Genomic DNA, 12,663 nt, shown 5'->3' with positions numbered 1-12,663 from the left:
TTATGATGGCTTCTAGATTCTGTGGAATAAAACATATAATATTTTAAAATATATAATTATTTTACAAGTATTTTATACGGTTTCGGTTCGTTTCATCTGGTAATTTTGCAGTCAGCCTTTCGCAAAACTTGGGGATTCCATTCCAAGAAGCCCTTCGTTTTTCTTGCTCTCGATGTTCGTCAGAATCCGGCGGAACTTCTTGGAATCCACTCAGAAGATGATGTCTTCTTAATTTGCGACCACTTAACAACATCTTCTCCAAAATAAAATTCAAATAAGAAACTACTGGAAAAATCAGATCGATCAGAGAAGATTGATTTCAATGTTTCGTGTTGACCTCGTCAATAGTTGAAACCAACTTTCTGCCAGTTAGACGATGTATCCCAACTAGCACCAAATTGGCGTCACTTGGACATTAAAACCAAACAGTTCGCACATCAGTGTTGCCACAATTAAATCTGTACCGGGAGTTGAAAAAACTTTTCTATCTGTACTCTTCTATAGAAAAATCTGTACCGGATTCTGTACCCAAACAATAACAAGATTGTTTTAAAAATCATTTTTCTTATACATATTTTTCATTGAGGGGAAATCAAACCAGACATTCTGACTCGGTTGTTTTATTTGAGCTGGAATTTTGCAAGAAACCAGTTAGAATTCCGGATGACTTTGACTGGGTAATGTCAATATCAGCTCCAGCTCAAATTCTCGCTGCGACTGCAACCAACAGAGTGGCGGTGAGAAGTTGAGATGAGGCTGGTAATATCAAAAGGATTCGAGGAACCTGCTTGCAGGAATTCAAATGGATCAGGTCAGAGTAAACGTATGCACTCCGAGAAGATTCGCGCGGCTTTCACTTAGACATCATCCCTTTGATTTGCTGCAGGTTTCTCGCATATCGCATTCTAATGTCAGCTTTAGTTCAAGCTCAATCAGTACCAGCTCCACTACAGCTTTTTGACTGCTGCCTAACTCAACGTTAAATTATTTTACCTTGCTGTCATATAAAAAAATCTGTACCAATCAGTAATTTTTTTAAAAAAATCCGCAATCTTTACCGTACAGAATTTGTACCAAAAATGCTTCAAAAATCTGTGCCTTTCTAGATAAATCTATACTTGTGGCATCACTGCGCACAACATGTGTGAACGTCTAAAGCAACTGTCTGGTACCGAGTGATGTCTCGGTTAGCCAAGCACAGTAGCTCTGGGTCATTAACGAGTATGGGGAACCAAACTCTTATCTTTTGGCATTAAAGCTAAACGCCTGTGAGTATGCAAGCTTTATAAGATATACAGTCTTATTCTGCATTACAACGTATCACATTTTCGAGCGAATGTGGTTCGATCGAAGTAGGCTCCCGTTTGATTTTGTTGTCGTTATTGAGAATGCGAACCACATTCGTTCGAAAAAATGATACGTCGTAATGCAGGATAAGACTGATATAACTGACGCCAATTTGGTGTTAGTTTGGATATATCGTCTAACTGGTAGCAAGTTGGTGTCAGTTGCTGACGAGTGGAACACGAAACATTCAAATCCAACTTCTCTAAATTAGGTTTTATGCCATTAAGCACAAATTGGTACAACCAATTTTTTCCTTTAGGAAAAAATAGAGCTTGCATACAGATCGATCAGTCCTGCGACTATGGAGATATCGGGCCCAACTTTTTTCTAGCGCATATAGGGTTTCAAAACTATTTTCTCTTGAGACTATTGGGGCTAAGAACCACAAAAACCCTGTTAAATTTTTTTTCCTTTCGATGCCAAAAAAAAATTCTTATAGCTTATTTACAATAGTCTTTTCACAAGGAGAAGCTAGTCGAAAACTGTCCAAATTTGTTCAGTTTACAATAATTTTTCAAAACAACGAAAATATATATAATTTTAGTTTTTCATCTTTAACTGAAATTATGCCTGGCACCACTGTTAAACAAAACTCCTATGTTCCCTTCTAAACTTCGATTTATTAAATTGAAAGAAAAATATAATTCCCCATTTTGTGTGTGTATACAATCCATTTCCCACTGTCCGGCAGTGCTTTTATGGAAGAAACTTGTCTGCACCTATGTAATGATATATTTGTTTTCATCGATAGATGTACTCATGTTTGGCCCTGGTTATGAAAGGCGATAGCTCTATTGAACATCCAATGACTCATTTCAAGAATGCCTGTTCCTACACGTACATTCTGAGGCCGCCTTCATACACAATAAGCCCTACGCGAATACATCCACGTATCAATTGGATATTTGCAATATATTCGCACTTCCAGAATGAAACATATTTTTGATTCTGGCACATATTTACAAAAAGGAAAATATTTATGAAGGTAGACAAGCATTGAAAAAATGACATAAAAATTAATAAATAAGTTCACCAGCTCTGAATAAATAAGTTCATGAGATTTTTGTTAAGAAATCTCCTCCATCCGTAAAATTGTTGCATCAGCTACTCAGGTCCAGGCGGCGCTGCAGGCGCTAAGCGGAACGAACGGGCATATTTTTTCGCGTCTTGCTTCACATACTTCAATGCCAAATATGTGACGACAAATTTCTATGCAAAATCACAACATTACATTGGCGCGCAAGACAAAATCTTTTGTAACTTGAATGTCTTATATCAGATTGCTTAGAAATTGTATCACTGTATGCAGGCATGTTAGCACAAGCTGATGAATTTTGATTCGTTTGGGAAATTTGTACCCTTTTATTTTTCAAAACAAATGAAACACGTGGTGCAAAAATCAGTCAGCTGATTGCTGAACGATACGCTTGTGTGCGTGCCATCTCATATCGGTATAGTACTTTCTAACCGCACACAGATGCTGCACGTAATCCGAACATAGCCGAACATAACCGAACCTTTGTTGTGACAGGAAAAACTACCTACTAAACGATTGACTTCGTTTTCCTGTTGAATATATTGTATATCACTGAAAAACTTTGGAAAATATTGGACGTTAACAACAACACGTCCGGGCGATTCGCCAGTGCTCAAATATAATTCCCCATTTTGTCAGCCAAAAATGCACCATGGCGATTGAATGAAACGGGTCAACACTGTATTTATCGAATAAAACTATATTTGATTTGGGACGTGTGTTATTTGGTCCAGTTGCACTCTAATATGGCAAGGGCAGGGAGGATGTCGACGTCGCTGTTGTGCTATCTTATAACAAGCGCCATTTAGCGAGAAAAACGATTTTTAAAGTTTGAGATTGAATATCTTAAAATTTATAAATGTTGGAAGCTTTTCGGAGAAGGCATTCGATGCTTCTATCTTTTCTGAAGTAATCTCTCGATTTGTGCGAAGATCGGTTGACTATATCTACAGTTTTTGCTTAAAATGTAAACCAAAGTCGCTCGCATACGTGTTATAAGTGTATATTGATGATAAAATATGTATCACGTGTCACAAATGTACACAGACGATTTCATATAAAAATGAATCATAACTGTTTCGTAAAATTATGAGTTAGAGATAGGTACCAATACTATACTTTTCCATGCGATAGCAGCAATATCAGGTTACAAAATGATGGTATTGGAACACAAAGTTTTCCCAATTTTCCTCCTTCATTCGGGGAAAACAATAAACAAAAGTTGGTTTCATCAACAATTTAGAGACAATATATATCAAACAATGTTATTGTTGTCTGGCGACTTGTAGAAACAAATATTCTTGTTGCATAATCCATCATTACATTTCGGTATACTTTCCAAAACTAGTGGAAATCTCCAAAGGAAATTTGTTCAATAATGTTGAAAATGTAAGCCAACAATTCCCAGAAAAAAACTATGGTAGGAAAAGTTTTGCTCCCGAGACAAGAACCTAGCTAATGGTTATGGTTGATCTGCATAGAAATTACCTATGTCATCAGAGACATCTGTTGGCGTGCTATAAGCTTTTTGGCTTATAGCAAGCCAACAAACTGAGAATGTTGTCTCTTTTTTCTTTGTCATAAGATAGCACAACTCGATCACTCGAGAAATTAGCGCTTGTCATAATCGTGTTTCGCTATATCTCAGTAACCCAGCAGAATTTCAAAATTCTGAAAACGCGACTTTATAGATTTTAAAATTTAGTAACATGGCATATCTAACTCAGTTCACCTCAAAATGGCGTTTGTCATAAGATAGCACAACAGCGACGAGGAGTCTAGAGGCTTAACGACCACCCCCTCCCCTGCCGGTCCTACTGAGAGTTGGGAAGCCTTGCTAGGATATGGTGGGTTGAGCTCTTGTTAAACATCTAAAAAAGCTCTGCCGCTCTGCTAAGATCCTAAGATTCCAATAATCTAAAATCTTAGCAAAAAAGCACTCTAGCGCAACCGGAGTGCCAACCGGCACATCAGGATCGACGCCAGTAACATCCTGATTATGGCATACTGGCCATGGCGAACGTTGACCGTTAACGGAAGGACGTGGATCACTAATTGGACGGCGACTTTGGGTTGACAGGCGTGCTGTTCTACTCTCTGAGTAAAGAAGGATGACACCGACTTGAAATGGCGAGTGGGCTAACAGCGCGGCTGCCTCCGTCCCGACAAAACCTTGGCAGATCTCCGGGTACGTTCATTTAGTTGGTTGTACTAGGTACGGTTGGAGTATTCCCGATTTTACGCCGATCCTGCTTCATAGATTATCATGGGATCACGAGAGGCGACTATGTACAACGAGTGGAGATAGTGGCCCTGGGATTGGGACCTAACAAAATGGAGAAAACCAACGTCGCGACAACGTACGCGCAGCATCTTGAAGCAGCGCTGCCACCGGAGGAGAACCTCATCGATGCTCCCCTTGACGATTGCTGGACCAGGACTAAAGTCGCCATAAGCAGCACTGCGGAGAACGTCCTGGGATACGTACAGAGGAGTCGACGGAACGATTGGTTCGATGGCGAGTGCCAAGAGATATTGGTCGAGAAGAATGCAGCACGCGCAGCGATGTTGCTTGAAGCCACTCGTCAGAACGTGGAGTCATATCGACGGAAGCGAAAACAGCAGACTCGTCTTTTTCAGGACAAAAAGCGCCCCCTGGAAGAGTATGAGAGAGAGAGGAGATGGAGCTGCTTATGTATCGCTCTCAGGAAAAGCGGGCGTTCTTCAAGAAGCTGAATGACTCTCGCAACGGTTTTGTGCCGCGGGCCGAAATGTGTAGAGACAAGGAAGGTGGCATCTTGACGGACGAATGTGAGGTGGTCGAAAGGTGAAGGCAGTACTACAATGAACATCTGAATGGTGCGCAGGCGGACAATCGGGCGTTCAAGGAGGACGATTATGTCAGTGTCGCAGCCGACGGGGATGTACCGGCGCCCACTATGAATGAGGTTAACGAGGCTATTCAACAGCTCAAGAACAACAAGGCAGCTGGTAAGGATGGTCTAGGAGCGGAAGGTGGGTCCGGAGAAACTGACGGAAAGCATGCACCGAATAATTGAAAGAATCTGGGACAGCTACCGGAGGAGTGGAAGGAAGGGATCATCACCCCGATATACAAGAAAGGCGACAAATTGGACTGTGAAAACTACAGAGCAATCACAGTGACAAATGCCGCTTACAAAGTTCTATCCCAGATTCTGTTCCGGCGCCTACCAGAAGTTATCAGGCAGGTTTCATCAACGGCAGATCAACAAACGACCAAATCTTTACTGTACGGCAAATCCTCCAAAAATGCCGTGAATACCAGGTCCCGACACATCACCTGTTCATCGACTTTAAAGCCGCATATGACACGGTGGACCGTGTAGAGCTATGGAAAATGATGGATGAGAACAGCTTCCCTGGGAAACTGACAAGACTGATTAAGGCTGCGATGGATGGTGTAAGGTGTTGTGTCAAAATTTCGGGCGGCCTCTCAGGTCCATTTGAAACACGCAGGGGACTAAAACAAGGCGATGGGTTGTCCTGCCTGCTGTTCAATATAGCGCTGGAAGGTGTAATGCGAAGAGCGGGGCTCAACATGCGGGGCGTGATTTTCACGAGGTCCGGAAAGTTCGTGTGCTTCGCTGACGACGTGGACATATTCGGTAGAAACAAGGAGACGGTAGCAGATCTGTATACTCGCCTGAGGCGCGAAGCAGCACGAGTAGGACTGAAGATAAATGTGTCTAAGACGAAATACATGCTGGCTGGTGGAACTGATCGCGATAGGAACGCTTGGGCAGTAGTATTACGATCGACGGCGACGAGTTCGAGGTGGTTGAAGAGTTCATCTATCTAGGCTCATTGGTGACTGCGGACAATAATACCAGCCAGGAGATCAGAAGGCGTATTATTTCTGGAAGTTGTGCTTACTATGGGCTCCACAAAACTTTGAGATTCAGGAAGCTTCACCACCGCACGAAATGCGCCATGTACAACATACTGATCAGACCGGTGATTCTCTACGGGCACGAAATGTGGACAATGCTCGAGGAGGATCTGCAAGCACTCGAAGTCTTCGAAAGAAGGGTGCTGAGAACGATCTTCGGTGGTGTGCAGGAGGATTGCGTGTGGAGGAGAAGGATGAACCACGAACTTGCGCGACTCTATGGTGAGCCAAGTAGCCGCAAAGTAGCTCAAGCTGGAAGGGTACGGTGGGCGTGGCATGTTGTGAGAATGCCGGACAACAACCCCACCAAGTTGGTTTTCATCTCCAACCCAGTCCAGGTACAAGACGGAGAGGAGCGCAGCGTTCCCGGTGGCTGGACCAAGTGGAGCAGGATCTGGCGATCATCGGGCACCTGAGAGGTTGGAGACGAGCAGCAACTGACCGAGTGACGTGGCGGAATATTGTAGAACAGATTAAATCATGTTAATATGAAGTATAATCAGAAAATATAAAATGGAGAAAAATATAGAAACTCACCCATACGGAGCAGGTGCGGCAAATCCGTTCGCCAGAGGTAGTTTGGTGAGGTCACCACCACCAGGAGCAGCTGAAGTTATTCAGCAAGAACAAGAGAAGGGGAAGCATGCAGCAACAACAGCCACAGCAGAGCGGAATAAATTACACCCCACAGAAGCCAAAAGTAGAGCCAGCGAAGTACCTGGTGGAGGAGCTCCACAGGTTTGTGGATCTGAGAATAAAGTCCATAAGGACGTTAAGGAGATGGTTCTCAGAATCCGAATTGATGTAGCTGAGCGAGCATTGGCGTTGGCTCCCCCCGAAGCAGGGGAAGGAGTTTGAAGCAGTTTGAAGTGGAGAGACTTCTAAGAGGACGGGAACCTCGCTAGGCGGGCCCAAGAGGCAGATGCTCCAGGGCGCTGTTACGGAAAGGATGTTACGCAACAGGGAGAAAGCTGGAGTACCGTTGTAGGTCGGAAGGAAAAACACGGGAAGAACTAAAAGTAAAGCGGAGAGAAACGGAAAACCACTAGCTTGTCAGAAGGCGCCAAAGGGAGAAGGAGTGCTCGTCGTAGCCGATGACGCGACGGCGTATGCAGCGTTGCTCAAGAAGGTCATAGAGGACCCGGAGTTGAAGGATTTAGGGGAAAACGTGGGTCAGGCGTACCCAAAAAGGCGATATGCTCCTCGAGCTGAAGAAGAATTCCACGACTAGCAGCTCGACCTTGCAGGAGACTATCCCTAAATCAATGGGTGAAAAGGCAGAAGTTAAATCCTTAAACCCGGAAATGGTGATTGTATGCAAGGACTTTGATGAAATCACGACGGAAGACGAGCTGAGAGGCGCACTGAAACAACAGTATAACATGGGCGAGGTGCATATGACGATCCGATTGAAGAAGGGATAAGGAGGAACTCAGATAGCGATAATTCGTTTACCGGTAACCGCTGCCAATAAGGCGATGGAGGTAGGTAAAGTTAGAGCCAGTCGAGATGGCCATTGAGAGCCGCTCCTCGAATAAATAAACACACGGATAAATGCTTGAAGTGTTTGGGCTTTGGACACTTGGCAGTGGCTTGCAAAGGCCCGAATAGATCCCGGATGTGCTGGAAATGCGGAGAGACGACCATCTTGCGAGAGACTGCACGCAATGGCCGAAGTTCATGTTTTGCACTACAGTAGACGGAAACGACCATTAGACGGGTGGCTTCAAATGTTTTGCCTGCTAAAGGGTGACTGCAGGTCAAAGGTAACGGAGATAGCTCAGATAAACCTGAAACACTGTGACACCGTACAGCAACTGTTGCGGCAGTCTACGACAGAAACAATTTATGACGTTGCTTTGATTTCAGAGCCGTATCAAATCCCCCTTGATAACGGTAACTGGGTGGCGGATAGATCGGGAACGGATGCGATGCAAGTTTTGGGTAGATTCTCCATTCAAGAAGTGGCAGACGCCAATCCCTAAGGAGTCGCGTACCGAGTTGTGATGGCGAAAATGAAGGGCCCGTTGACGCCAGCCGGAATGTGCCAGGCTAAGCTGAAGATAATCGTTGGGCGTCTCTTCCCGAAGCACGATCCAACTACCTGACCAGTGGCACCGTACAGCGAAGAAGACGGAGCAAACATGGACGATCGGAATGTGGAGACGACGTATGAACCACGAATTGTAATAGTTGCTCGGAGAATCACCCATCGTTCTCGAAACTAATATGACAAGGAGGAAAGGTGCACAACGAGCAAGGCGGGATCAAGTTGAAGGGGAAATGCAAGGCTGGTGACGAACACAGTCATGGATCGAGTGAACTGGGGACGACTTCTTGATACAGCAAAGGACATTACGGCCTTAGACGGAACGATTCAATCTGTATATTGGGATATTGAGATATTGGGTGTCGATTGAAGCATACTATCGAGTGCTTTGTGTGTTTGAAAGATGCAATACCCGGCGGTTCAGTACAGAGTGAAGAATGGCGCAGATGCAAGAACAACGAGCTTTACCAAATATAGAAATATGCTTACATCGGAAGGATTATAAAACAAGGCAGACTACAGTGGGCTGGGATTATAACGCCAACGGCGTAAGAGAAATTGGCTAAAGTTATGCTCAGCAAAGAATGGAAGAGGAGCTAGGGCAGACCCGGCACTCGTTGGCAGTAAGCAACCCAGACAGATGCGCACGGCAGGCGTTCAAAGAGACTGGAGAATGACGGCCCGAGATAGAGCAAGCTGAAAATCTAAAATACATTCGATAATGATTCGAAGTTAACGGATTGATTGAACACAATGATGATGTTCATCTTGCTCCATCTAAACAACATCCTACACAAAGCTGTATGCGCAATTCCTCAGATATCAGACACTAGCACATCCTTTCAATATTGAATAAACAAACATACACAAGGTTCGTTTTGTTCTTTAACTGTTTTGCACCACCAGGGAAACTGATCCTATGCCCCAGATCCAGAAGCCTCCATCTACAATTCAGGGTCGCGATCTTGGATATCAAACAAGAAGCAAACCAAAATGTTAGAACAGTAGTTTCAAATGATAATTGATCGCCTTGAATTTTTGTAATTCGGTGAATATCAAATTTTGACCTCTAGGCACATTTTCTTTCCTCAAAATATCCCTTTCCAGTGATTAGAGATAAAAAAAATCTATATGAAAATCTCTCGTACCGAATGTTGGTTCACCATGTCCGATTTTAACATGATGACGAAAGCCAATCTTTGACTTCTACACCTCTCTTTACAAAACAGCTCATAATTGCATCGCAAAGAACAACGTTCTGGGTTTTTACGCGTCTGATACGGTCTGGTCACCGTTACTTCCAGACCCAAGTAATATTTCTAGTTTATAATACAATCTAAGTTTGAAAAAAGTCACAATAGGGTCATACACCTTTAATTGTTACTAGCGGAGACTACGTCATTACTGAAGCACGATGAACAAGAAAATGCAGTATCAGTATGCATCTTACTGGGCTGGTCTTGTGTTTAAAGTGTGATAGCATTTTACATTACCTACGAACAACATTTCGTTGATTTGACACCATCAAAGTTGTACATTATGTAGTACTTAGTAATACGATGCACATCAGCTTCAAATACAATTCGATACGTTCAGTTTTTTCAGGTATTTGAAGGAAACATTTATTGTAAACGATGCCATCAGTTGGTCCATTTCCAAATATGTTGGAAACAGGTAAAAATAAAATAAAACATTTTGCTTCATCATATCTAGTCAAGCTGAATTCCGATCAGAAGGGGTGGATGTTATAGTACATTCATCCCCCACGATACAGGCACTACATCTTATCGGAGGTTTCTTGATTTGATAGAAAACTTCAACTTCGGTAAGCTTTCTGGTGATGGTGAAACATGGAACGCTTGCCAAGCTATGGACCGTATCGATTATTTTATGTTAATGATTGAAATAAAATTGCTTTTACTTACACTTTAACCACGACGTCGGGTAACAGTGCCGTAATAGGTATCAGGAATAAACCTAACCAAAATGCGGGTGATGAGAAAATCATATCATCCATGCCGGTAAATACCGCACCAACCGGCAGCGCTGGCCAGATATTACTGCACACCGAGATGAAAGGATAAACCACAAGTTATTAAAAATAATGGAACCAATTATTTTCAATTAAAACTCACCTATAAATATAGATAAACACAAACCAGAGCAAAATCGAGCCCCAAATGGAGCAATGCGTCAGCCACGTCCAGGAGTTTGTCAGCAGACCCGCTTTCAGACACACCGTAACAACTACGTACTGAAACAAAATAAATCCGATTAGTGGTTACTGTTATACCGGTATTTGTTTCGAGAGGTAACTTACAGTATAAACTATATTCCCTAACACTAAATAACCACCGTCCCGTCCGTTCCCCCAGATCACGTCACCCTCGTAGGAGAATTTTGGCAGCCAATATAACAGCAACGAGTGGACCAGAGCGTTTAGGATCCAGTACCAGAATACTTTAACGTTAAATAGTTGGGCACTTTGGGATGGTGCGTAAAGCCTTGGTTCTCTGCGTTTCGAGAAAAAAATTAGATCATGTTTGATCATCTATGAAAAAGATTACGTACTTTAACATTTGCTCCGCGGATGTCACCTTATCGAAGAGACCCATCGCAAATGGAGGCAATGCAGTGAAAAACACATTGTATAAACCGATTGTCCAACGTTCGAATAATATTTGGCCAGACCTGTGAGAATGTGCAAATAATGTTCAATAATTTTGGTGAAGCGTCAAAACAATACGATGAAAACCTACCACCCAGAGTACATTGCAAACCACAGCTCTATCACGTACAGACAGACGTTTTTATAGAAACTGTATAGAATCAGCTTACACACTCGGCTGTAGTTCCACGCTCCGTGAACCAACAGTAGCTTTCGTAGATAACTAAACTGTAATTTCAAGAAGAAAAAAGCACGATGATGGTTAATCATTTAATAAACAATATCAGCACTAAATACTTGTGCTATCGAATAATCGGACGCGCATGCCGCCTGCAGTCCTTCCACGCCGGAAATGCCCACTCCGACGTGAGCTTTTTGAATCATGGCAACGTCGTTTGCACCATCGCCGATGGCAAGCGTCACCGATTTCGTGTTGGTAGTGACCAGCTCCACTACTTCTGCTTTTTGGATTGGCGACACCCGACAGCAGATGACCACTTTGCAAGAAATGCACAAATCTAGAAAATCCGTCCGCAAATCGCAGCTGAGTGCATACTTTAGCGTTTTGCCGTCCACTATCAGCGCAACGTTGTTTTCCTTTCGCAGCTGGTCGCCTAAGTCCGCTATGTGCCTCTGGATGCAATTTCGTGTGTTCTGTTGTAAGAAAAAAAAAACTAAACTTAAGCGAATTGATCAGAATATTGAAACTATACTCACATCTAAGCTATCTTCGTTTAAAATAATTAAGTCCATGCCGTGCGATAGCAACTTGCACGAATAACCTATGTTGATTGCAGTCTCCTGCTTATCGCCAGTCAGCACCCAAACGTTAATTTTGGCCTCGATCAGTGAGGCAATCGTTTCAGGTACACCGTCTTGTAGTTTGTCCTCAATAGCGGTGGCCCCCAGTAGCATCAGATTGGTTTCGATGAGATTCGCAGCATCGTCGACTTTCTGTTCCCGGTATTGCAGTGAAGTCGACGCCTTGTGGTACGTTTGCTTCCAATCGTCGTACACATCGTCGGGAATGACGGCCACCGCGCAGCATAGTGTCCGTAGACCTTCGGTGGCAAATTCTTCCAGATGTTGGAGTGTAGAGTCCCGATAAACTTGACCGTTTACGGCCAACCGTTCGTAGATCACCGTATCCGCTCCCTTGCAGTACAGTTTGATTTCCCCCTTGGCGTTCCTCGCGATAACCGACATTCGTTTGCGCGTTGAGGTGAACTCGAGTACGTTCAGTATTTCAAACCGCTCCTGCACTCCGAGGGCTTCGATCTCGACGTAGTTGGGCGTGCGGGTGTGGAATACGTAGCCAAACTTTTTCGCCCCGTAGACCAGCGCTCGCTCGTCCGGACTGGCTGCGTGGTAGTTAATATTGTCGCTGTCGGATTTCTCCGGTATAACTGTGTGACAGATGGCCATCAGTGTGAGGAACTCCCGCAGAATGGCAGCCGTATGGTGGTTGTTCAGAATGTGCTGTAGAGGAAAGTGAAAGACACAGTTACACAGTTAGTTGGCAACGGCGTCGTCATAACAACAACCGTATCAGGAGGGTGATTTAGGGCGATTAATAAAACATAGCATCATAAGAAGAAGCTTATAGCCCCAAAAATTACGATTGACTCAAA

At 43.6% G+C, this 12,663-nt stretch overlaps 1 protein-coding gene across 21 annotated transcripts in view; it reads right to left on the bottom strand.

Annotated features, from left to right (window-relative positions):
- LOC131691630 (probable phospholipid-transporting ATPase IA) overlaps positions 1–12,663 on the bottom strand; it is a 256,852-nt gene that overhangs the window by 39,448 nt on the left and 204,741 nt on the right. For all 21 annotated transcript variants that reach the window (XR_009305815.1, XR_009305816.1, XR_009305817.1 and 18 more), the window contains 7 exons: positions 11,750–12,511; positions 11,330–11,686; positions 11,124–11,260; positions 10,936–11,055; positions 10,685–10,877; positions 10,500–10,618; positions 10,290–10,424 (listed from right to left, as the gene is read on the bottom strand). Coding sequence is in view for 15 of the 21 variants with exons in the window: in XM_058978175.1 (XP_058834158.1) it covers positions 10,290–10,424; positions 10,500–10,618; positions 10,685–10,877; positions 10,936–11,055; positions 11,124–11,260; positions 11,330–11,686; positions 11,750–12,511 (1,823 nt within the window). In the remaining 6 variants the exon portion in view is untranslated. The remainder of the gene's footprint in view (positions 1–10,289; positions 10,425–10,499; positions 10,619–10,684; positions 10,878–10,935; positions 11,056–11,123; positions 11,261–11,329; positions 11,687–11,749; positions 12,512–12,663) is intronic.

This window comes from Topomyia yanbarensis, chromosome 3 (assembly GCF_030247195.1).
Source record: "Topomyia yanbarensis strain Yona2022 chromosome 3, ASM3024719v1, whole genome shotgun sequence".
NCBI lineage: Eukaryota > Metazoa > Arthropoda > Insecta > Diptera > Culicidae > Topomyia > Topomyia yanbarensis.
Note: the sequence above shows the minus strand (reverse complement) of the source record. Positions and strands in the feature narration are given on the sequence as shown.